The sequence below is a fragment of the Solanum lycopersicum genome, chromosome 9 (genome assembly GCF_036512215.1).
Source record: "Solanum lycopersicum chromosome 9, SLM_r2.1".
Classification (NCBI taxonomy): domain Eukaryota; kingdom Viridiplantae; phylum Streptophyta; class Magnoliopsida; order Solanales; family Solanaceae; genus Solanum; species Solanum lycopersicum.
The window spans coordinates 68,046,177-68,072,332 of NC_090808.1; the positions used below are offsets into that span (position 1 = coordinate 68,046,177).

The 26,156-nt window shown below is 30.8% G+C and overlaps 3 protein-coding genes across 3 annotated transcripts; all 3 read left to right on the top strand.

The window, feature by feature from the left end:
• The first annotated feature begins 1,635 nt into the window (after window positions 1–1,635).
• RBR1 (retinoblastoma-related protein 1) lies at window positions 1,636–8,309 on the top strand. The gene is given in 18 exon segments (NM_001279233.2): window positions 1,636–1,865; window positions 2,526–2,630; window positions 2,731–2,873; window positions 2,956–3,052; window positions 3,293–3,339; window positions 3,459–3,657; window positions 4,161–4,227; window positions 4,351–4,527; window positions 4,601–4,794; window positions 4,888–5,773; window positions 5,903–6,062; window positions 6,162–6,234; window positions 6,678–6,854; window positions 6,941–7,060; window positions 7,146–7,284; window positions 7,413–7,525; window positions 7,677–7,792; window positions 7,867–8,309. Coding segments are annotated over 18 exon segments (3,057 nt in total). The 5' UTR covers window positions 1,636–1,775; the 3' UTR covers window positions 8,021–8,309.
• An 11,679-nt stretch (window positions 8,310–19,988) lies between these two features.
• sph1 (S-protein homologue) lies at window positions 19,989–20,518 on the top strand. Its single transcript, NM_001247033.2, has one exon. It carries the CDS (start codon window positions 19,992–19,994, stop codon window positions 20,436–20,438), a length of 447 nt encoding a protein of 148 aa, NP_001233962.1. The 5' UTR covers window positions 19,989–19,991; the 3' UTR covers window positions 20,439–20,518.
• A 498-nt stretch (window positions 20,519–21,016) lies between these two features.
• On the top strand, window positions 21,017–24,550 carry LOC101253724 (self-incompatibility protein S1-like). The gene has a single exon (XM_004247772.5). The coding sequence runs from the start codon at window positions 21,128–21,130 to the stop codon at window positions 21,584–21,586; it is 459 nt and encodes a 152-aa protein (XP_004247820.1). The 5' UTR covers window positions 21,017–21,127; the 3' UTR covers window positions 21,587–24,550.
• Window positions 24,551–26,156: the final 1,606 nt, after the last annotated feature.

Below are 26,156 nucleotides of genomic sequence, written 5' to 3' on the forward strand. Positions count from 1 at the left end.
ATCGAGTTAGCTGGTTCTACTCAAACAAATTAAAATATCAAGTGTCAATTCCACCTTAAATTTTAGGCTCGAAACGTGACAAACTTTTGTTATAAGATGTCAGTTTCCATCGATGGAACTACAAGATATTGTCATGAGGTTTCAATAGTAATCACTTTTGTCGCAACTAAGGGAGAAAAACAAAATGTGCTATATCATGTATACTTATTAATGGGCCTGGGCTGGATTGGGCCAAAAGCCAGATCATTTATGGGTATATATATATATATATATATATATATAACACAAGTTGGATACATAATATGTAGCTCAGACACATTAAAGAATATCTCGAGATACATTTAAAACCATCTGAGATACATAACATTTAGCTCGAATACATTAAAAACTAGCCCGAATATATTATAAAATAAATCGGATACACTAAAGACTGACTCAGATTCATTAATATGTAGCTCAGATACATTAAAGACTGATTCAGATACATTAATATGTAGCTTGGATACACTAAAGGAATAAGAAATTTTAGAGTTTTTTTTTAAAATAGAAGGAGATATTGGAAATAAGAAAAACATTGACGTGTATTTCAGTAATTTTTCCATATATATATATATATATATATATATATATATATATATCCTTTACGTTTACTAACTAATATATAATTAATATACAACAACAATATTTAAATCATGCTCGTGGGGGCTTTGGGAGTAGAATATATGCAAACTTTATCATTACCACGTGAAGCTGGTAAGACTATTTTCAAAAGACTCTCGACTCGAGTACATGAAAAGGAAAAACGACAGTGAAACAGATATAACAATTACTACGAAAATAATAATAATAACAAAATAATGTAATTATCGAAACATCAAATGTTTTAATGCTATGTCAAGTTAAGACATCGAATATCGGTCCTTAAATATTAAAAGGGAGAAAACAAAGTGCTATGTTCCTTAAATATGCTTATTAATGGGCCTGGGCTGGATTTGGTCAATATCCAGATTATTTATGGGCCTAGATACATATCCTTTACATTTGCAATTGTAAAAATTAATTAATTAATTTCATTTGCAATTTCACATAATTAATAAATTCATAATTTCATTATCTCATTAATACACAACAAACAACAATATTGAGATTCCACACGTGGATTCAGAGAGAATAAAGTATACACAAATTTTATTCTATACGTGGAGATAGAAAAGTTATTTTTAAAAGATTCTTACCTCGAATACGATAAATCATGATATAATAACTATTACGAAAACAGTAACAACTAATATTACACACTAAAACATCAATTATATTAGGTAAAATAAATTAATATAACTTACCCAAAAAACGAAAATTCGGTAATAAATAATAATTCAGGCGTTTCATTTTTTAATTTTTTTAACAAACAGTAGTTTCTCGCGGGAGACTCGTTAAGCTAAAGACGGAAATTTGGCGGTAAAAAACCTAACAGACAAAACACGTGTCGAATTTTGATTGGCTAATCCTACAACGTTGTCGGCTATGTATGGACATAAACCATATGACATACACTTTATGTATTTTCCCGCCCTAAAGTTAGGGTTTATAGCTAAACAGAGCAAACAAACAAATAAAAAAAAAAAAGAAGCAAAATTGGTCATAGAGATAGAGAGAGAAAGGCGAGGGAAAATTAGGGGTTTTTTAGTTTTTGAAGAATTTGGATCTAATTATACAGATCTGAGAAATTTGTAGAATTTTGGGTTCTGGGTTTGGGTTTCTTTAGTTAGTTGTGGATGAATATGGAGGAGCTGAAGAATCATTCGAATTCTGAAGAGAATGGTTCGGTGGACTCTCTTGAAGTTCGATTTACTGATTTCTGCAAGGTACGCTTAGTTTTGTTGAGTTTGATTTTAGGTTGTAAATACTTTCAGCTGATTTTTTTGGGCTTGATTTAGTTGAGAAAGAAGGAAGATTTGGTCGTTGTTGTGTTTTGTTGGTTAATTTGTTTAAAAAAATCATTTTTGTGAAACCCCATGTGTGAAATATTTGTTCTTTAACGGTTTCTGTTATGCGTTTGGCGATTTTAGTATTTTTAGCATTTGTTGTTTGATTTACAGAATGAGTTTCTTGTTTTCTGCATTTTTTTAGTTGTAGCGTCGAGACCCATGTATGCAAATTTTGTTCTTTTCTGGTTTTGTTTATGGATATGACGATTTTAACTTTTTTTAGGTGGGATTATTACGTTTGTTGTTTGATTTACAGAATGTGTTTCTTGTTTCCTGCATTTTGAAATCGTAGCTAAGAGGCCCATGTGTGCAAAATTTGTTCTTTTTCTGGTTTCTTTTATGGGTGTTGCCATTTTAATTTTTTGTTTTTAGGCGAATTTTAGTAGTTTTTTCATTTGTTTGATTTACAGAATGAGTTTCTTGTGTTGCATTTTCTACTTGTAGCTCAAAGACCCATGATGCAAAAATTTTGTTCTGTTACTGATATGGTAAACTTTGGATTTTAGTATTTTTTAACATTTGTTGTTTGATTTACAGAATGGATTGTCGATGGGTGAGAGTTTTATGGTAGAAGCTAGAAAGCTGTTTATGGACAGTAAACATCTTTTACTGTCAAATAATGCTGCTATTGGAGCTATAACGGTAAGTCCTCATGATTCTATCTTTTGCTAATTTAGTGTGAAATGACAAGTTAGGTGGTTTTAATATGGACTAGAATTGACTTGAGTGTGTTCTTTAACAGCCGGAGGAAGTTGAACGGTATTGGTTTGTGTTTGTTCTGTTCTCGGTGAAGAGATTAAGTGAGAATGAAGCTAGGAATTCGAGTAATGGGAATGAAGGAAATGGATTTGATCTATGCCAAATTCTGCGAGGGGCGAAACTCAAGTGCGTTTATCTAATGTTCTTGTGTTTCTTGTAAAAGTCGTGATTTTATCTCTGTTCTTATGAATTTTGTTTCGTTTTTTAGTGTTCTAGATTTCTTCAAAGAATTACCACAGTTTATTGTTAAAGTTGGTCCAGTATTAAGCAACCTATATGGTTCAGATTGGGAGAAGAGACTTCAGGTAATGATGACGTGGAGGGTTAATCTCATGTTCTGCAGCTATTGTTGTTTCTATTGGCTCTCTTTGTCCTAACAATGTGGCACAGTTGGTGGTGACACCGTTGTTTCCAATTATAGACTGTGACATTCTTTTTTGTACACTAAAAAGGAAAGTGTGCCACATGTATTAGGACAGAGGAGTTATATATTATTATTAAGCATTTATTCATGCACTTAAAATTTATTTGAACTGTTGTATTAGGCAAAGGAATTGCAGACCAACTTTGTGCATTTGAGCCTTTTAAGCAAGTGAGTACTCTTTTCAAGCACTAATTTCCTCTACTTATATTGCTTTGTGATGCTCATTCCGTTAATACTCAGGATGTGGCTTTTTGTGGTACATCTGATAACAATTTTACTGCTTTTAGGTACTACAAGCGCGCATATCAGGAGCTGTTTTTGTCAAGTGATAACAATGAAGTAAATCAGTCTGCTACTTCTAATTCGATTGTCCTCTTGCCACAGTATTATCGTTTTGGCTGGTTGCTTTTTCTTTCACTTCGCGAACATGTATTCAGCCGCTTCAAGGACCTTGTGACATGCACAAATGGTTTAGTTTCTGTGCTGGTCAGTTTCTACTCTATTTAGTTGATTCCTTGGATTCTGTCTGGTTTATTATGTTGTGTGTATGTTGTATTGGGCATGCTAATAATAGACTCTGTTTAACTTGTGTGCAATGTTGTAAAGGTTAAGTCACGAAGCTAGGTGCACCTCAGGTTCGGTGCTTAGCATTACGTAAATGTTTAGTACAAGCACTAGAGTGCTTAAGGTGAAACTCAATGGAAACCTCCTTTTTTTTTCTAAATTGGTAACTTAAGAGGCCAGTGGCTTTATTGATCATCTGCACCAAAATGCATACTTCAGCAAATCTTTTCATTTACACCAGCTGAGCTGGCACATTTATACTCCTTTTTGTCTTTGACATAACTAGCACAGCAGTTATGTGTTCAAGAATTAAATACAGTGCATCTAATCATCTTTCCCATTGCAATTCTATGGATTGGATCTTACCATGTTGCTCTTAAGAAATAGGTGACATGTCTGACTACTGTTTTACAACCATGGTGCAGGCAATCTTAATAATACATGTGCCTGTATGCTTCAGAAATTTCAACATCAATGACTCCCCACGATTTGGTAATTATCTTTACATATTTTGCATTAAGAGAGTTGGGGTTTTGGTCCACTACCTCTTCAACTTTTCTGTTTGGAGATCTGTGATGTCGTAGACCTTGTACTAAAAAGCTGATTTTCTTACAGTTAAGAAAGGAGACAAAGTGGACTTGCTTGTTTCATTAAGCAGCATTTACCAGACCTCGATAGATGACTTAAGGGAGACCATGGACAAAGTTAATAATCTAATAACAGTAAAGTTGAAGAAGGAACTTTGTTTGGCTTCAGAATGCAGGGCAAAGAACCTGGACAATATCGACGCAGGTTTGTCTCGACATCAGCAATCTCTTTCTTTAGTTAATTTTGATATTTCTGAAAGTTAGGATGTTTGTTGCAGATGGTTTGACGTATTTCGAAAATTTACTGGAGGAATCATCTTTATCGTCAAGTATATGTATACTGGAGAAGGATTACAATGATGCAATTCAGAACAAGGGTGAATTGGATGAGAGGATTTTTGTCAATGATGAGGATAGCTTGCTGGGGTCAGGGAGCTTGTCTGGAGGTGCAGTCAATATGAATGGAATCAAGGTTTGTTCCAAGGATATCTTCATTTTGTTAAAGCCATCATGCAGTAAATTGAACACTCTTTGAAACCATTTGTGTTTGTCTTATGTTGTGCAGAAGAAATTTGATGCAATGGCTTCCCCAACAAAGACAATTACAAGCCCACTCTCTCCTTACCGTTCTCCTGGTGCTTCCAATGTTAATAGCAATCTAAATTGTGGTAACTCAAAGATGGCAGCTACCCCTGTAACCACAGCGATGACAACTGCCAGGTGGCTGCGTACCGTCATAGCTCCACTACAGGCAAAACCTTCACCTGAGTTGGAGAGATTTTTGTCTGCCTGTGATAGGAATGTATCAGCTGATGTGATCCGGAGGGCTCACATTATTCTGGAGGCTATATTTCCAAGTAGTGGTCCTGGGGAGCATTGTGCGGCTGGGAGCCTGCAAAGCACAAGCTTAATGGACAACATATGGGCAGAGCAACGTAGATCTGAGTCTCTGAAGTTGTATTATAGGGTTCTGCAGACTATGTGTGTCGCAGAATCTCAGATTTTGCATGTGACCAATTTAACTTCGTTGCTAACCAATGAGAGGTTTCATAGATGTATGCTTGCCTGCTCAGCTGAACTAGTTCTTGCCACTCACAAGACAGTTACAATGTTGTTTCCAGCTGTTTTGGAGAGAACAGGAATTACATCTTTTGATCTCAGTAAGGTGATAGAGAGCTTCATCAGGCATGAAGAAAGTCTTCCTCGAGAACTGAGACGCCATTTGAATTCACTCGAAGAAAGACTCTTGGAGAGCATGGTTTGGGAAAAGGGCTCTTCAATGTACAACTCTTTGACTGTTGCAAAACCATCACTTTCTGCAGAAATTAATCGTCTGGGCCTGTTGGCTGAACCGATGCCATCCTTGGATGCTATTGCAATGCACATTAACCCATCTTTGGGAAATTTACCACCAGTGCCACCTTTACAGAAGAGTGACTTGGCCCCTAATGGTATCATGTTTTCCCCTAATCTTGAAGTTTCGTAAATACTATGAAGGTTTAGTCCTGAATGGTGTGCCTTCTTAGATTCTTGGGAGGAAAACTAACCCAACTTTAATCTTAAATCATTAATCTTACTAGGTCATATCTGTGATATCCGGTCACCGAAGAGATTGTGTACTGAATATCGTAGTGTGCTGGTTGAGCGAAATTCCTTCACATCACCTGTGAAGGATCGTTTTCTGGCTCTCACCAATATAAAGTCAAAGTTTCCTCCACCTTTGCAGTCTGCGTTTGCAAGGTACTTTCGAGTTACAGTTGGATTCTTAAGTTTTTGTTTGCTCAATAATCTAGGGATCTGTATTTTGCTATTAAGTGTTAATCTTTTGAACTTTAACAGTCCAACAAGACCAAACCCTGGTGGTGGAGGGGAAACATGTGCTGAGACATCCATCAATGTATTCTTTGGCAAGGTAAAACTGTCAATTATTCCATCAGTTTTTATGTTGATTATGCTGTGTCAATCTCTTTTTGAAGTGGTTATCACATTTTTAAGTTGTTCAAATGCTCACATGCTGGTTAGCCATTTAGTGCCAGAAGTGCTCCTCTGGGTTCTCAATTTCCAACTTCTTTTTGGAAAAGAACTTACATCTCTTTAACAACCAACTTTTTATCCAGTAATTTTTGACATGAGATCTTGATTTTAATCTTCTGGTAGCTCCTTACAATATTTAAGTAAATGTGAACTGTGAATGGCAGATGCAAATAGTGGGATCTAGCAGTTCGAATATGGATATCCTGGATTCTGATTCTTCTGTTAGATGCTAATTAGATGTTTTTTCTCGATCAAGTTCTTTGGTTTAGCCTGCTGATTATTTTACCATTCCTTTTTTCTCTTATGTCATGTTCCACCTAGATTGTGAAGTTGGCTGCTGTCAGAATCAATGGCATGATTGAGCGGCTACAGCTTTCTCAACAAATAAGAGAGACTGTATATTGCCTTTTTCAGAAGATTCTCAGTCAGAGGACAAGTCTTTTCTTCAGCAGACATATTGACCAGATCATCCTTTGCTCTTTCTATGGAGTTGCCAAGGTAAACGTTGGGGGAAAAGGGAGATAGCTGGAGCTGATAGTCTGTAATTCTCTTATTTCACACCTTGTTTCTTGATTATATTGCAGATTTCACAACTTAACTTGACCTTCAAAGAAATCATATACAACTACCGAAAGCAACCTCAGTGCAAACCACAAGTTTTTCGAAGTGTTTTTGTTGACTGGACATCAGCGCGTCACAATGGGGTAATGTCATCAGTCTTTAGATCGTTGACACGAGTCTCTTACAGTTTCTAGAACCACTGACCAATTTCTTTTGGATTTAAAACAGAAAACAGGTTCAGAACATGTGGATATCATCACGTTCTACAATGAAATGTTTATTCCTTCTGTTAAGCCATTATTAGTTGAGCTTGCACCTGCTGGAAATGAGCAAAAGAATAACCATGTTGAAAAAACCAAGAAGGACGGTGAGTTCTCTTTATTATGCGGTTGTGAAGTACTATTTTTCTTCTCGTTTGGTTTCTCTATATGATTTCTTTCTCATGTACAAAATTGTCTAACCTGTGGCCTTTTTTGTTTTCTTCATCTCATTCAGGGCAAGGACCAGCATCCCCCAGATCATCTTCATTTCCCAGTCTCCCCGACATGTCTCCAAAGAAAGTATCTGCTGTTCATAATGTTTATGTCTCCCCGCTGCGATCATCGAAGGTTAGTGTCTATGTTTTTCCAGTGTGACTTGAAGTTCATATTTCGAATGTTTCAGAGTTGAGAAATATGGGATTTTGAATGAATATACCACCTTTCATGACCCCTCTTTGGTCCATTATTTCTCGCATTCATCTCTTATTTCTGATTTCAGATGGATGCGTTGATTTCCCATAGCTCTAAAAGCTATTATGCTTGTGTGGGAGAAAGCACTCATGCTTATCAGAGCCCCTCAAAAGATTTGACAGTAATCAACAACCGCTTGAATGGGTACGTGGTTCTTTTACCCATCAGCAAAACTCCTTTATCTAAATACAATTCGACTCAAATCCTCTCATCTGCAGCAATCGGAAGCTCAGAGGCGCTCTTAATTTTGATGACGTTGATGCTGTGGGCTTGGTTAGTGATTCCATAGTTGCCAACACCCTTTACCTTCAAAACGGGAACTGCATATCATCACCTCGTGCAGCTGTGAAGACTGAGCAGCCCGAGCCCTAATACCTGGACAAACTTGCACTGTAAATAGGCTTTCGGATTATGACATTTCTTTTTCCTAGTTTTTTAAGGGTATCCTAAACGTAGAGAGATGTATAGGGGTGTTGAATGAGCGGTATGTTTATGTAAAATGCCCGCCACCAACCCGATGCTTCTTTTTTAACTGTTGATTTCTGATTCTGGGAATATATATAGGGATAGATAGTCTTGTTCCTTAATAAGAGTAATAGTTGTACATTACACCACTGGTGTTCTTCTCTGATTTTTCTCAACAACGATGCTCGTTCTCTTCGATGTTTTTTTGAGGAAAAGAAAATAGCCAAGAATCTGCAGATGTTGTTGCTGAAGCAATTAAACTTGTTAGTTGTACTGTCTACTGGAAAACAATTGCAAAATGTTAGACGATAGTTTATGTTTCGTCTAAAAGAATATGCAAAGGATAATCAAATGTTAGATTTGAGTGTAGCAATATCTGAATTGGTATTTTTCTAGAGGTATATGTGCACAATTTCTTAAAATAGTATATATTTTGATCTTACCTGGCGTAGGCATTTACCTTACAGCTCGATTAATTTGGATTCATGCTGGTTAGGGCTTCACTTGGAGGGGCAGCACTCTCCTATCAAAGATCTGTTTATATCGGAGCTTCTTTGATTAATTTGGGTAGGGCTCCAAATAGGGATAGTGCTTTCTACGGAAGACTTTCATATCGGAGTCCAATTAATTTAGATTTGCGCCAGGTAGGGCTTCATTTGGGGGTAATGCTCTCTACCAAGGACTTTTTCACATCAAAGCCCGATTAATTTAAATTTGCGGTAGGTAGGGTTCCATTCGGTGGTAACACTCTCTACCAAAGACTTTCATACCTTTTTCATATCGGAGCCCCATTAAATGGATTTGCGGTAGGTAGGGTTCCATTAGCATCGGGGTGTAACACTTTCTATCAAAGATTTTTCATACTTTTTCCATATCGGAGCCCGATTAAATGGATTTACGGCAGGTAGGGTTCCATTACCTTCAGGGGTAACACTCTACCAATGACTTGCTACATTCGGGGGGGGGGGGGATTTAGCACTCTCTACGAAGGACTTACTCTCATACAGCTTGATTAATTTGGATTCGTACCGAGTAGAGCTTCATTTAGCGGTAGCGCCCTCTGCAGAGAACTTTTTATAGCGAAGCCCAATTAATTTGGATTTGCGGCAGGTAGGGCTCCATTTGGAGTAGCACTCTCTACCAAGGATTTTTTAAAACCTTTTTCATATCGGAGCCCAATTAATTTGGATTTGCGGGAGGTAGGGCTCCATTCCGGAGTAGCGCTCCCAACGAAGGATTTTTTCATATCTAAAACTCGAATCTGCATCTTTTGGTTAAGAAAAAAACAACTCCATCCATCGCACCACATTAAATGGTGACCTTAAAAAAGAGCATTTACGTTAATATTGTCTCATATAGTTTCTTTTCATTGTTCTTCTATTATAGGAAATATAATAAAATAAATAAATCATTTGCTATAACTAATTGATTTCTATATTAATTTATTTTCTTTTAAAAACTAATATCCTACTAATTGAAATACAGAAAAATCATTACAAAAACCTTAATTATCTTACCTTAATTAAACGCATTGCAAAAATCAACCAAAACAAAAAAAAAATATTACTTTTGTATAAATCTCAAAGAACCTTGTAAAATTTCTTATTATTTTTCTCACTATGGCTAATTCATTAATCTACATTATCTTATTTTTACTAATCACTCCTCTTGAATTATCAATAGCAAAAAAATGTTTCTTTACACCAAAATACGAGATCCATGTTATCAACAATCTTCCTAGTTATTCCCCACAGCTAAAAATTCATTGTCAATCTGGAGACGATGATTTCGGAGAATATTTTCCATTGCTAAATGAAGATGTCAATTGGTCATTTTGTGGGGATCTTTTTGGAAGAAGTTTGTATTTTTGTCATTTTTGGTGGGACGAAAAAAATAAAGTTTTTGATGTTTTTAATGATATAGAAACTTGTGTTAAAGATGGACAAGTTCCATATTTTTCAAGAGAATGTATATGGATTGTGAAATCAGATGGTTTTTATTTGGGACATGATAATGATAATGGAAATATCAATATGTATCGATATACTGAGTGGTCTTAAAGGAATATATGATGTATTTTTTTTTTTTAAGAATTATGGTGAAAATTTATTATGAATTTTATTGTGGATGTTCTAATTGTACAAGTCAAAAAAATAAGAATGAATTAAGTTATTACCTTGCTTATTTGATTCATTTTTACTTTAATTATCATTCCTTAAGTGCAACCATTAGTTGAATTAGGTTCAAATGAATGTTAAGTTTGAGAAAACCTTTTGGTGGTTTAAGCCAATTTTTTTTTGATATTTTATTAGTAAAAAAAAATATTATCTCAAAAGAATTTGATTATAATCTGAGCAAGTATTATGACATTAAATCCAAGCCCCCTATCACAATCCTGGACTCAATCCGGTTCGATCCCAATTCGAATATGACCCTAGTACAGTGACGGAGACAGAAATTTTACTAAGGATGTCCAAGGATAATGGGGTGTGGCTGTCAAAATTCATTAAATGGACACTTATTACCACTGCGCCAAAGGCACAACTTTTGGTAAGAGTGTCGAACTTTAAGTTTATATCCTTTACAGAAATAATTTGACATACATATACAACATAATTTTTTTGACGCAGGGTGTTCAGTTGGACACCCCAGGTTGGCTCTAGCTAGGCCACTGCCCTAATAACCGATCTCAAGATCGGGTGTTGGATCTCGAGTCCAGAGTGAGTCTTAGGTTGGAAGTAAAGGTTAAAACTCTTGATTAGGGTTGCGTTTGGGTCAAATCCCTGTCGGTCGACTTATTGTTAGGGCATCGAGTTGGGGTTTGGGGTTTGGAGTTGGATCTTAAGCCCCCAATCAAGGTTGGGATCTGAGTCTCGAATCAAGCTTGGGTTCTAAATTCTAATCACTAGTAGCTAGGGAGCAGTGGATTGGAAATGGAGTCAAAAGTTAGATCTCGAGTCAACTCTCGAATTAATTTTCAAATCAAGGTCGAAATTCGGAAATGGTGTTTTGGCTCATCTCTAAATCTTAATGGTGTCACTATACCAAAATTGATTTCGAGCGGTATTTGATTATAACGATAATAACTTTATTACCGCTGAATATGTGTTTTTAGAGTTAATTAACTCCCTTTGTAAGTGTCTCTAAAATATATAACGAGATTCAATGACAATTAACTAATATTGATATATATTTTAACTCTTTTTATTAATGTATATATTTATAGCCGATAAAAACTATTTTATTGAAGGGAGTTTTGATAATAAGAGGTGAACCTACTTATTTTTATGTATCCCTCAACTTATTATGAAGTTCCAATTAGAAGTTTAAATAATGATCCAATCTTGTGATGATGCCTAACTATTGATATTTGATACTTTCTCCGTTCATAATTGTTTGTCATGTTAGGTTATACACACTTTTTAAGAAAAAATTAATATAATGTGTAATTTGACTAATATAACCCTACTATACCAAGAATATCAAAAGTCTACGTAACTTTTCAATTGAACTACACTATCATTAAGCGAAAATTTGGAAAAAGATGACTAATTGTTTCTTGATTATTTAAATTGACAATTAATTTTAGACATCTACTTTTAGTATACATGCCTCTTTGTTGTTCTCTCTCGCCTCTCTTTCAATTTCAATGTATCTAATAGTAAAAAAAATGTATAATTAGGTGTATCAGTCTAACTTGAATTTGGTATGAAATTATTAATTAGTGATATAAATTATAATTATTTTAAACTGGAGGAAGAATTAGTAAATATAATAAATTTTTTTAAAAAATTTAAGTAGTTTTTTTTAAAAAAAAATGAATACCCCCACCTCACCCCCACATAATAGTACAAATTGTCACCCTCCTTTTTTGCACGATGGTAGTAGGGTTTTTTCAATTTAAATGACGGTAATAATTAGGAAATATGTTTTTTTTAGAGTCGTCACTTGGAATTGAGTTATGGTGTTTCAAGTCACATTTTTGTTTAATCCCTAATCAAAAGGAAATGATTCTTTATGTGGTCTGCGAGCTAGAAGTTTGAGTAATGAATTTTGTTGACTAAGAAAAAGGTATTAGGCATCTCTCGAATCCCGTGATTCTAGCACGATCGCTTTTATTAACTTTTATTCATTTTTCGGATATATTTTTATAGGTCATGATTTGCTCACATTTTTTATTTGTTGAACATTTATTTGATTTAAACCTAGATGCGTAACCACATTCTTGATTTCTATATTTAATAGCTTCGAAGCATAACTGCTTTATTCTCTCGAGTGTGTTACATATATTCTCGATTTACACCTCTTGGTTTGAATAAAATAAAAATAAATTATCAAAATAATTTGATCAAGGTGCGTCACCACATATTTGAATTTCTTTTAAGTGTCTCGAAGAAGATATTGTACTCACATTTTTAATTGAAACAATATTTAACCTATCTAAATTTTCCTACAAAAATTAGTTTGTCAATTTTTAAGCATGAATCAAGTGATGCTGCACTACAATTGTTTGATCAAAATTTATCAATCTCATGTAGTTTTAAATAATAGTGATAATAATATTTCATTTTAGACATACATACCGTAGTTAGTAAATCGGTTGAAAATTATCTTATATTATATTTATAAGCACCTAAAAGATCAAAGCAACACACATATTATATAGCATAAAAATAACTGAAACTTTTCTAAGCACGATCAAACAGAGAATTCATTCAAACTAGCAACACAGACATAAAAAAAATAAAAATTAATTAACAATCTAAAATTAAAAATAAAATATATATATATATATTTTTTTTATTTTTAGATATTTTAAATAAACTTAACAAAATTAAAATATCTAACTTAGACATAAAAAAAACATTTAAAAAATAAAAAATAATATAAAACCTTAAATTCGGTCAAAAACACATCAAATTTTTAGAATCCAAATCAATAATTATTTGTCAAGTTGACTAAATTTTTATTTTTTGGTATATATAAAATCAAGAACCCCTCTCTTCCTTTTCATTTTCAATACTTAGCTTCTCCCAAATATGGCTTTCTCCTTTATCAACATTTACTTCTTCTTGTCATTATTGATCACTCCTCTAGACCTTACCCTAGCTAGAAGAAAATGTGTTATTCAAACAAGGTACGAGGTACATGTTATCAACCGTCTTCCTGCTAATACTCCACAATTAGAACTTCATTGTGCGTCAAAGAATGATGATCTTGGATATCATTATCCTGCTATAAATCAAGACTTTAATTGGGATTTTTGCGAGTACATTATGGATAGGACATTATTCTTTTGTCATTTTTGGTGGGGTTCAAATGATAGATCTTTTATTGTTTATAATGATCCAGTCTATTGTGTGAAAAGAGGAAAATTTATAAATTATCTACACTATTGTAAATGGGAGGTGAGGGCAGATGGTTTTTATTTGGAAAATTATAATGGTACTAGTAAAACATATTATATGGATCACATTTTTAATTGGACACTTTAGGGAATATGATATTTATAATTTGTATTCTTATTTAAATAATAAATTGGATTGGATTTTAGTGTGACTTTCTTTCTCATTTATTTTTATGTTTTTATTTTTATGACCTCATTTGTTTGCAATTAACGAGGATTTGAAAAGAATCTGAATAATTCAGATCTAAGTCTTTTATGAGTATTTATCTTTTCTTAAAAAAATATCTTTTTAATAAATTTAAATACTTTTGTACAAATGATGATCGTAAAAGTTTTTTTTTTTGTTCAAATCAATTTCTTCTTCCTTGTCTCTTTGAACTATCAATCAATCATCTTAATATTTTTAGCTTAAATCGATAAATTATCAAATCTCATTTGAATATTCTCGAATCCGATTCTCCGTATTTATTTTGTATTTTTAATGCTAGCTTTTAGTTGAGAAATAATGGTTTAAAATGATTAAAAAAAAAAGATATTCACAATTATAGCCAATCAAAGAGGAAATAAAGCACCCATGAGTACATTTTCTATCATTTATCTTTATAATATTTAAAATTAAGGAGTGTTGAAATATAATATCAAAGAAAAATATATTTTTAAAAATTAAGGATTTCTAAAATAAATGACAAGACAAAAATATATGGTAAAAAGGAATTAAGAGAAATAATAATTTATGATTCTTAAAATATGTGATTAATAAGAAAATATATTTTAAAATTAAGAAGTCTAAAATATTTGGTAAGAGAAATATATGGGGTAAATGGTATTATGATAATTAATAATTAAAGGATCATAAACTATATGAAATATGTAAAGTAGTTAATAAGGGCTAAATTAAATTTTTTTTCCGATTAATTTATTCTAAAGTAAAATTGTTACATTAATTTCTTATGTCGAACAAGACAATTTTTTTTTAAATTTATGTAAGAATATTTTAATTTTCTAAATTTATGTAGGACAATTTTTTTTTTTTTTTGTATTTATACCTTGTGGGTTAGAAGTAACACAACTTATATCAGATAAAACTTTGATAAATTTGGTCATAATTAATCACACTTTGACCCATAATTTTTTATAAAATGAGAAATGTCGGAAAATATAAGAAGGAATTTACAAAATTCTTTGAAATTTATAAAAAATTAATTTTTTTTAATATATATATATCACTTTCTCTTTATATCATTCTACTTAAGTTTATAATGATTTTACTTTAGTTCAAATGATTAGGGTGGCAATTTTATTATAATAAAAAATAAATCAATAAGATCAAGAGAAATCAATTAGTGATGGCAAAAAGATTTATTTATTTATTTAGAAAATGAATCAATAAGATCACTATAAATCATTTAGTGATAGCAAAAGGTTTTATTTATTTTATTATTATTCCTATAATAGAAAAACTAAGAAAAGAAAAAAAAAACTATACAATTATAACGTAAATGTCCTTTTTTTTTTTAACGATTTGTCACTTGCGTATTTAGCTCTTGAAAAATAATAATAACATTTTAGGTAATATATGATTTGAATATAATATTTACATATATATTATCCAATTTTATAGATAATATTATACCATCGTCTGACGTTTGCAATATTTCTTGGCTTTTTATTTTGATTTGATTAAATTTAGATTATTTTTTTCGTGCTATAAAACCCCAAAGTCTATCCCTTTTCTTTTCATTTTCAATACTCATATATTCTCCTTCAATATGACTCTCTCATTCGTCAACATCTTTTTCTTGCTAGTGTTATTGATCGCTCCCCTTGACCTTTCGTTTGCGAAAAAATGTGTTTTTTCTCAAAAATACGAGGTGCATGTTATCAACAAACTTCCTGCTAATTCTCCGAAATTACGACTTCATTGCGCGTCGAAAGATACAGAAATTGGAGATCAAATTCTTCCTATAAATGGAGATTTAAATTGGTCGTTTTGCGAGTCGTTTCTCGATACTACTTTATATTTTTGTCACTTTTGGTGGGGTCCAAAAGACAAGTCTTTTGATGTGTTTGATGATCCAACTTATTGTGTCAAAAATGGTAAAAATCCAAATGTTCTAAAATATTGTAAATGGGAAGTGAGAGAAGATGGTTTTTATTTGGAACAATATAATGCTAGAACAAGTACTTATTATATGGAGAAGTTAGAACAATGGTAGGGAATATAATTTTTTAAATTTGTGTTACTGTTTAAATAAAGTTTAATGAATTTTTTAGTTAATTTCTATCTCATTTATCTTTTTTTTTGTTTATATTATTTAGTGATAGATAAGTTTTTCCATCTCTTTGATATGTTATATATATAGTCATCGACTGGATATTACTTGATAGCAATCGTCTTCAAACAAGACGTGAATCGAAGATATCAATCTACATTATTATTATGTTAAATTTTATAAATCATTTTGCCTAAAAGTTTGATAGATTAATCATTTTGTTTTAACGATTAATCTAATTTAATAGACTCATCCATGGAGTGGTAATAATAGTATTTTTGGCTAATTTTGTGAAAAGTCAAAAATAGTTTCTTTTTTTTAGTTGGTTGGTAGCAAAAGTTACTTTTCTTGAAAAATTAAGTTTTACCACATTGATTTATTAATAGTAACTTGAAAACGGTTATCAAATATTTTCGACTTATATAAAAGATTATAAAATTTGTAGTAACTTAAAAACTACAAACAAAATTGCTTCTAAAATAACTTAACTAAACACAAATTGCTAATTACTCTCTTGAAACACTTTCTCTTCAATCTTCTCACAATAATTTACTATAATGTACGAGGCATTTAAAATTGGTGACTCAAATTCATAATTTTCAAATTAAAACAAAAAAAAATATTTATCACTCAAACAACTATATTTTATCAAAATTTTACAATATTTCATATAAGTCAAAAATATAAATAGATATGGAGAGAAAAAAAAAAAGGCAAAAGACATTAAATGCTAATTAAGTGCTTTTGAAAAAGATACGAAGTAGTTGCAACCCCAAATCATGATTTTGTAAGAGTATGACAACTCAATTATTTATTACTTTTCTCCGATTAACAAAGAATGATCTAGTTTGATTTGGCACGAAGTTTAAGGGTATAAAGAAGATTTTTATATTTTATGGTTTTAAACATGCCACACGGAAAGTTTGATATAAATGGTTGGATCAAATCAAACTAATTACACTAATGTTTTTTTTTCCTTATATAAATCACCATAATCCCCCTCTCCCCTTTCATTTTCAATATAATTATCTTTTCTCCCGTATGGCTTTCTCCTTCATCAACATCTTATTTTTGTGGTTATTGGTTACTCCGCTTAACTTTTCATTAGCGAAAAAATGTTTTTTTACGAAAAAATATGAGGTACATGTTATCAACAAACTTCCTCCTAATAGTCCACCATTACAAGTTCATTGTGCGTCGAAGGATCAAGAACTTGGAAACATAATTCTTCCCATCGATGAAGATTTTAATTGGTCGTTTTGCGAGAAAACTTTTACTGATATTTTATACTTTTGTCATTTTTGGTGGGATTCGAAAGACAGGTCTTTTGCGGTGTATGATGACCCAATTTATTGTGTCCATCATGGACCAAATCTAAATATACTACAGTATTGTAAATGGGAGGTGAGGGAAGATGGTTTTTATTTGGAACAATATGATGCTAGTAATGAAACATATTACATGTATCGTATTAATATGTGGTATTAGAGAATATAATGTTTTGTTTGTGATCTTGTTAATTATATTAAGTGAAAGGAAATAAGATGGAAATTTCACTTGAGACTTTCTTTCTTATTTATAATATATATTCTTGTTTTTTTAATATTAGAAAAAAATCATTTTTTTTACTTTGTTATAGTCCTCGATTAAAAATTTGACTTATTTATATCTTGCTGTTATAATTTTAGCTTGAATTTGTCACTAAATCATTGACAAACCAACATTATAGCTAGACTAACATGTCCAAATTAATCATTGTGAATGGCTTATTTTTAACAAAAATAAAAAATAAAAAAAATTGGCGTGTAACTATTGATAATATTAAGTAAATTTAACCAAATTAAAATAAACAATTTAATTAAAGAGAAAATTAGTCAAAACACATTTAATGGTAATTCAATGCTTTTGAAAAGATACAATTAACAGTTGCAATTTAAATCAAGATTTTGATCCTAATCAATGGATAACTTAGTGTGAATTTGAGATTCAATTTAATTAAGATTTGACATAATTATAGAATAAAAAATATTGCAATAATGTGTTTATTTTTTGTGTTAATAACTTTAAGGGTATTTTAGTCATTTTAAGGAAAAATAGTCATCATTTGTATTTTTTTATTGAGTACATCGATGATTTATTTTCAGTTTCAAACACTCTAATCGGAAATATAATTATTTAGGAAGAAGTTTCATCATATGTTTGATCATAATATTTTTAAAAAATATTTGATTTTTTTATAGAAAAATATAATTTTTATCTATAAGCTATAAAAAATAATACTCATAAGTTTGTATTATCATTTAATAATAAACATATTTCGTCATAAAATTAAACTAAAAGTTATAAGCTCTTACATGCATATAAACAATTTTCAAATTTTATTTTGACAAATTCTATGAAACAATATCATTACATACTTGAGAATCAAATAACAACAAACTCTTTATAAATAAAAATAAATTACATAAATTTAGTGAGTCTGTTTATGGTGTGTTTCTCAAACTTGTCAAGTTGGGATTAATAAATGATGAACTATTTTTATATATAAAAAAAAAGTTTAGGATAAATTCTAAATTTGTAAAAGAATTCCTAAAGATAGGATTTGTCCCCAAAACTTAATTTTTTCTAGTTTTTGGGAGAAATATTTTACCAAAATTATCTACAAAAATGACAATTTTGTATGATTAACAGTTTTTGCCAAATTGTTCTTTTTCCCCAAAAACTACTACTACCTTTTAAGGGGAAACAGGTCATAAATTCATAAATTCAACCCCTGCACTTAAAACCCCCTTTTAATATTTCTACCTTTTTTTTTAGTAAATAAACTGATTTTATTTATTATCAACTGAGAATTAATACAAAGAAAAAAAATATATCAATTGTACTTACTAGCGGGGCGGACCCACCATTACCTAATCGTTGAAAAATTATAACGTATAGAGAAGTCAAATTATAATTTGATAAATATATATATACTTAACACCTTTTAATGCAAGTAAAAAGTTGGGAAAAAGGTTCAAATATGTCATTAAACTTTTAGAAAAGACTCATTTATTCTATCAGTTAAAAATTTAGCTCATTGATGCCATTATTTTTTAACAATTGTTCCGCAAAATCATTTTTGACACGTGACCAATTATAATTCGGACTCGTCATCAATTTTTTTAATAAAAAAATCAAAAAAATAATTCAATTTTTATTCAGAATTTTGATTTTTCATTAAAAAAATTGATGATATGGCCCAACTATAATTCGACCATGTCATCAATTTATTTAATAAAAAAAATAATTCAATTTTTTTTCAGAATTATAATTTTTTAAAATAAAAAATTGATGATGTGGCCGAATTATAATTGACAACGTGTCAAAATGATTTTGCAAAATCACCATTAAAAAATAATGACATGAATAAGTCTTTTCTTTAACAGTAATGACATAAATGAGCCAAACTTTTAACTGATAACATAAATGAGCCTTTTCTGAAAATTTGATGGCATATTTGAGTCTTTTCTCTCAAAAGTTTTGTCTAGTGATTAAGGCGTTGTAGAAATTTCTTAAAGTTGTGTATTCTTATCCTATGAACCTCATAATTATTTTTTTACTACAACTATTGACACACATTAATGACATCACAATACTTATAATTACGGGTGTAAAAAATGAGTCAAACTATGGGTGACCCGTCCAACCCATCCAAAATTTTAAGGGGTGAACTCAAGATAATTTGAATTGAGTTACATCTCAATTCATTCAAGTCTTAACCCATTTTATGAGAATTGAGCCCAATTTAATCTCTAATTTCAACATATTTTAAGACTTTTTATTGTATTGATGTAATGTATATTCCTACTTCCTATATTAAATGTTTGAATTAGTATCTATTTTATATCTTTTAGAAATTATCTATTCATTTATAACTTTTTTAAAAGAATCTTCTTGTGTTGAAATTCAAACAGTGGTAATAAAACTTAACTATATAATAAAATTTTTCAGATTAAGCGAATCAAATTAGGCAGGTCAAAGACCCAATCCGTTTTTGAGTCAATTTGAGCCCAAAGTAAACTTGGACGGGTCAGAATCCAATCCAATTCTATTTCAACTGAACCCGTCCATTTGACACCCCTACCCTACTTATAACTATATAAGCCTCCTCTCCTCTTCAATTCATTTGCAATACTTAGCTTCTCCCAAATATAATATGACTCTTTATTTCAACATCTTTTTTTTCTTGTTATTGATCACTCCTAATCTTGACCTTTCGCTAGCGGAAAATTGCTTTATTTTACCAAGTTATGAGGTACATATTATCAACAAACTTCCTACTAATACCTCACAATTGCAAGTTCATTGCACGTCAAAGGATGACGAAACTAGAAATGCATATCTTAACATAGATGAAGACTTACATTGGTCATTTTGCGAGTCATTTTTTGGTAATACTTCGTTTTTTTGTAACTTTTGGTGGGGTTCAATGAATAAGTCTATTACAGTGTTTGATGACCCAGGCACTTGTGTTCATAGTGGTCAGTATACAAATTATCATTACTCTTGCAAATGGGAAGTAAGACAAGATGGTTTTTATTTGGAGATGTTTAATTATAAGAATATGACATATTTTATGGATCACATTAGTGATTGGTCTTAGGGAATTAATATAATATGTTCCATTGATGTTTTGTATATTTAAATTTGGAAGGAAATATATTATCATGGAATTTTAGTGTGGCTTACATTCTTATTTATCTGTCTTTTTAATTTTGAAAACAAAATAAAATTCTAGATTAGCTTTTGTATTTTGTGGAAATAATATAATGAGATTAAAAATAAATAAATAAAGGTTAGTAGGACCAGAAGACTTATTTACTTGAGCCATGTCGAACTATTGACATATCGAGTCTTTTATTTATATCGATAATTAAATGAATCAAATAAGCGCCTTATATAAAGGTTAGAGAAGGACATAGCTAATTGATAAATCTCTCACAAAATTTAGATATGTGGTTAAATAAAACTATGAAATAAGTTAAATGAAAGTAATTATGTATTTTCCTAACTTATAAAGTTTAGATTTTTATTTTATTTTATAAAACACCAAAGTTTCCTCCCCTTTTTCATTTTCAATACTCATTTCATTTTTTTTCCAAATAAAGATTTAGTTGACTTGACTATATTCCACTTTCTTTCCTTTTTTTTTTTTTTGGTTATATTCAATGGTAAGGTAATTCAAAATCTTTTGTATACATATATATATATATAATTGTAAAACATATCATAACCAAAGAACCCCTTTCTACCCTTTAATTCATTTTCAATACTTAGCTTCTCTATCCCAATATGGCTCTTTCCTTCATCAAAATCTTTTTCTTGTTGTTATTAATCACTCCTAATCTTGACCTTTCACTAGCGAAAAAATGCTCATTTTTTACACCAAAGTACGAGATACATGTTATCAACAAACTTCGAATTAATAACCCACAATTGAGAGTTCATTGCGCGTCAAAGGACGATGAAATTGCAGACAAGTATGTTGCCATAGATGAAGACTTACATTGGTCGTTTTGCGAGTCATTTGTCCTTAAGACTTTATATTTTTGTCACTTTTGGTGGGGTCCAAAGAATACATCTATTACTGTATTTGATGATATCACCTTTTGTATACACCATGGAAAATATGAAAATCTTCTAAGATATTGTAAATGGGAAGTAAGAGAAGATGGTTTTTATTTGGAACAATATAATACTACTGCTGGGAATAAGACATATTTTATGGATCATGAAAGTGATTGGTCTTAGGAAATATAAAATGTCCCATTGATGTTTTGTGTATTTAAAGTTGGAAGCAAATATATTATGATGAAATTTTGTCCTTTTAATTTTGGAATTTGCCCTAGTTCTTCTATAGTTATTTTTCAATGGTCATCAAAATTAATTTCAGTTCAATTCAACACCTTTAGCCTATATTTTTGAGAGAAAAAATTGTTAGATAATTCACACAATAAGTTCATTGATCGGACGCTACAGAGGTGTATTCAGGATTTTGAGATGATGGGTGCACTGTTATATAAAGGTTGATTTATGATATATATTTGATCGTTTCGATATTTAGATTTTTACTATTAAAAAAACGTTAAAATTTTAAAATCGTTAGTCTAAATTAATTCGTATATACCAATTACCACTTACAGAAATGTTATCTAATTTTAGAAAGAAAAAAGAAACAACATAAATATAAAATTATTCCCTCTCCCTTTTCATTTTCAATACTTATCTTTTCCTTTTCTACCTTTCCAAATCAATATATTTTGATCATGTTCAAACTCATTTCTTTTTCCAAATAAAGATTTGTTTGACTTGACTAAGAGCCTGTTTGGCTCAGCTTAAAAGCTGGTCATACTGACTTAAAAGCTGATTTTTGACTTATTTAGCTGTTTGACAATACTCAAAATAACTTATTTTAAGCTAAAAGTTAAAAGTTGGGATACGGGTGCTTTTTATTTTTTAGCTTATAAGCTGTTTTAAGTTGACCACATTTTTATCTTTTTGCCCTTAATATTTTCATATAATCTCCAAATTACCCACATAACCCTAACATCTCTTTCTTTCATTTTTCCATTTTCACGTTTGACACAACAACTTCAGCACTTTTATCCAAATGCATAACTGCTTATTTTAAAAATAAGTTTCAGCACTTTTAAAAGTACTTTTTTAAAGTTGCTTTTAATAAGCCCATCCAAATGGACCCTAAAATCATTTTTTTTAAAAAAATAAAATCATAACCCTTCTCTCCCCTTCACAAAATCACATACTTCATTACAATAATCATTAAGGTAAAAGATTTAACAATTTTCACTCAAAGTAAAACAAATTAAAATTAAGGTAAAAGACATTTAATGGTGTAATTCAATGCTTTTGAAAAGATATAAATATATAGTTGAATCCCAAATCAAGCTTTTGTAAGAGTTGACTAAACTCGATTATTTTTTTCTCTATAAAATAAAGTAAAATCATAAGCATCAATTTAATTTTCAAAATGACTCTCCTCTCGATCAATATTTTCTTAATATTATTACTATTGATAACTCCCCTTAACCTTTCAACAACAAAAGCATGTTTCCTTACTAGAAGGTTCGAGGTACATGTTATCAACAATCTCCCTTTCAACTCCTCAAATCTTAAAATTCATTGTGCTTCTGGTGACGATGATCTTGGTGATCATTATCTTTCCGTTAATCAAGAATTTAAGTGGTCATTTTGTCAAGCACTTGCATGGACTACATTATTCTTTTGTCATTTTTGGTGGAATTCAAAGACTAAATCCTTTAATGTGTTTGATGACCCAGTACATTGTGTTGAAGATGGATTACTTCCAAAGGTTACAACACAATGTGCATGGGTGGTGAAGTTAGATGGTTTTTATTTAGGGACTTATGTAGGCCCCGGAAAAGTTACAGATATGTATCGTTATTCTGAGTGGTAGTCTTGTGTATGTGTATTTTAATGGTAATTACAGATGAATCTCTATGAAAAATAGTTGTGGACGATCTGATAAAAATGATGCTCGATCTAGCTTTGAACTCCGTGTAGGAGAAAAGAAGGTTTAACTATAGCATTTTTTACTCTTTTTTTTTTCAATTGATGTTCAACTAAATCCAATTTACGCAACATAGGATCCATTTCTTGAAAGTGTTGGTACGAAAACAAAATGATTTTCTAAAAAATATTTTTTTTGAAAGTAAATAGGTCTCTTACTTATTTTAAGTGCTTGATAAGTAAATAAGAAAGCGTTAATTTAAAAATATTTATATTTTATTCAGCAAAACACTATAGAGACGGAACGCAATGTGGAATAGGGTGACAGGGTGGTTGGGATGGTCAAGGGGATTAAATAGATGGAAATTTAGGAGACAATAAACGTGGAACGCCACCAGGTGTACAAAAACAACCAAATGTAACAAAATGTGAAAAAAAATTCCAACAAAATGTAGTTTCATAAAAATAATTAGATTATTTACTTATCTTTCTAATATGAACTCGATCCCACAAAGTTTAAATGCATAGTTAAAACTTTGAAACAAGTCAATTGTATATATTATTATACCTAAGATGAAAAAGCTAAAAAATATTTAATGATTTCAAACTTACTTCAAATTGTCATAGTCCAAGTCAAAAAATTATATTTGACTAAATTAAATTAAATTCTTTTTGTTTTTTATTTATAAAATTCCAAAACTCTCATACCTTTTCAATACTCATTCACTAAAAATGTTGATCAACATTTTTTTCTTTTTGCTTATCACTCCACTCAACCTTTCAATAGCAAAACATTGTCCATTTGGTTCGAGATACACGGTATATGTTACCAACAAACTTCCTTTCGACTCTTCAAAATTGTCATTTCATTGTGCTTCAAAAAATGATGATCTCGGATATCACGATCTTGCTATAAATCAAGTGTTTAATTGGTCGTTTTGCGAGGCAATTTTCAGTAGAACTTTATTCTTTTGTCATTTTTGGTGGGGTTCAAAAGAGAAAGCATTCGATGTGTTTAACGATCCATATACATGTGTTAAAGGTACAGGAAATCCAAATATTTTAACTAATTGTAAATGGGAGGCAAGGGCAGATGGTTTTTATTTGGAATTGTTTAATAGTACAAGTGAGACATATTATATGTATCATTATTTAGAGTGGTCTTAGGGAATTAATATGTTTGTGTCATATTTTAATTTAGATAAAATGAGAAGTAAAAAAAAAAAAGAATTCCAAAGTGTATTATTTCTCAATTTCTTATCTTTTTACTCTCAATTTTTTCCTTTATGTGGGAACATTATAATGTCTTCTATTTATTTTTTTCTAAATAAGAATTATTTTTACGACGTAAAATCATATATTAACACCTCGATACATGGAGGGATCCATCGATATATGCGAGGCTTTTTTTATTCATAATTAATGGTGTTCGACATTTACTATAATGCACGGGAGGACTTGTATACTTCCTTCGGATAAAAAAAGGGCAAGTGCATAAATCTTCAATTTTAGTACTCCAATTTAGTTTAAGGGACAATTATAGTGTGTGTATATATTATGGTATTTTGTGATTCGCAATTTTCGAAATAACATAGCCGATTTTTTTCATGAACATCCATTAAGACATTAGCAATGTATCTAGTTCGTCCCGCGAGAAAAACAGACATATTTTTAAGTTCAAACGAGTGGGAAAATAGGTAAACACACATTGTATCAATTTGGTATGCTATAGTCCAAGAATTTTTTTGTGATCCGGAATTTCCAAAACGAAATGGCCAAAATTTTTATGGACGTCCGTTAAGACGTTAGCAATATACCTAAATGCATCCCACGGGGAAAACATATACATTTTCAAGTTTAAACGAGCCCCAAAGTAGGTAAATCCAGATTTTGTCAATTTTTGTGTGCTATAGTCCATGGATTTTTATTGATCCAGAATCCTCGAAATAAAATGATCAAAAATTTTAGTGGACATCCGTTAGACCGTTAGCAATGTACACATTTCGTCCCACATGGAAAAAAAACGCATTTTCAAGTTCAAACAAGCTCTAAAGCAGGTATGCGTAGATTTTGTCGATTTTCGTCTGCTATAGTTCATGAATTTTTTATGATCCAGAATTCTCAAAATGAAATGATCAAATTTTTTCATGGGCGCCCGTTAAGACGTTAGCAATGTACCCAGTTCGTCTCGCAGGGAAAATAGACGCATTTTCAAGTTTAAACGAGCCCAAACCATGTAAATCAGGAATTTTGTCAATTTTTGTGTGCTATATAATCTAGGAATTTTTAGTGATTCAGAATTCATAAAATGAAATGTCCAAAATTTTTCATGGATGTTCATTAAGAGGTTAGCAATGTACTTAGTTCGTCTCGATGGGAAAATTAGTGTATTTTCAAGTTCAAACGAGCGAAAAAATAGGTAAATGCAGATTTTGCTAATTTCATGTGCTATAGTTAATGAATTTTTTGTGATCTGGAATTCTCGAAATGAAAGAGTTGTGATTTTTCATGGACGCCCGTTAAGACGTTAGCAATGTATCCAATTCGTCTCACAGGAAAAACACACATTTTCAAGTTCAAATGAGTCCCAAAACAGTTAAACACAAATTTTACCGATTTAGGTAAATTGCTACATAATTTAGTCATTTGTTAATTTTTTATTTTGGTTGGTCTAAATTTTGCCCAATTCACTCATTTGACATTATTTTGTGTTTGTAAAACTTTAACAAATAAATGCATTTGTGATATAAAAGGAAACATTATCCTAAAGATAAAAATGTTTTTTTCAAGGAAAACTGTTTAAAAGCATTTTATTAGGCTTAAGCCAAAACGA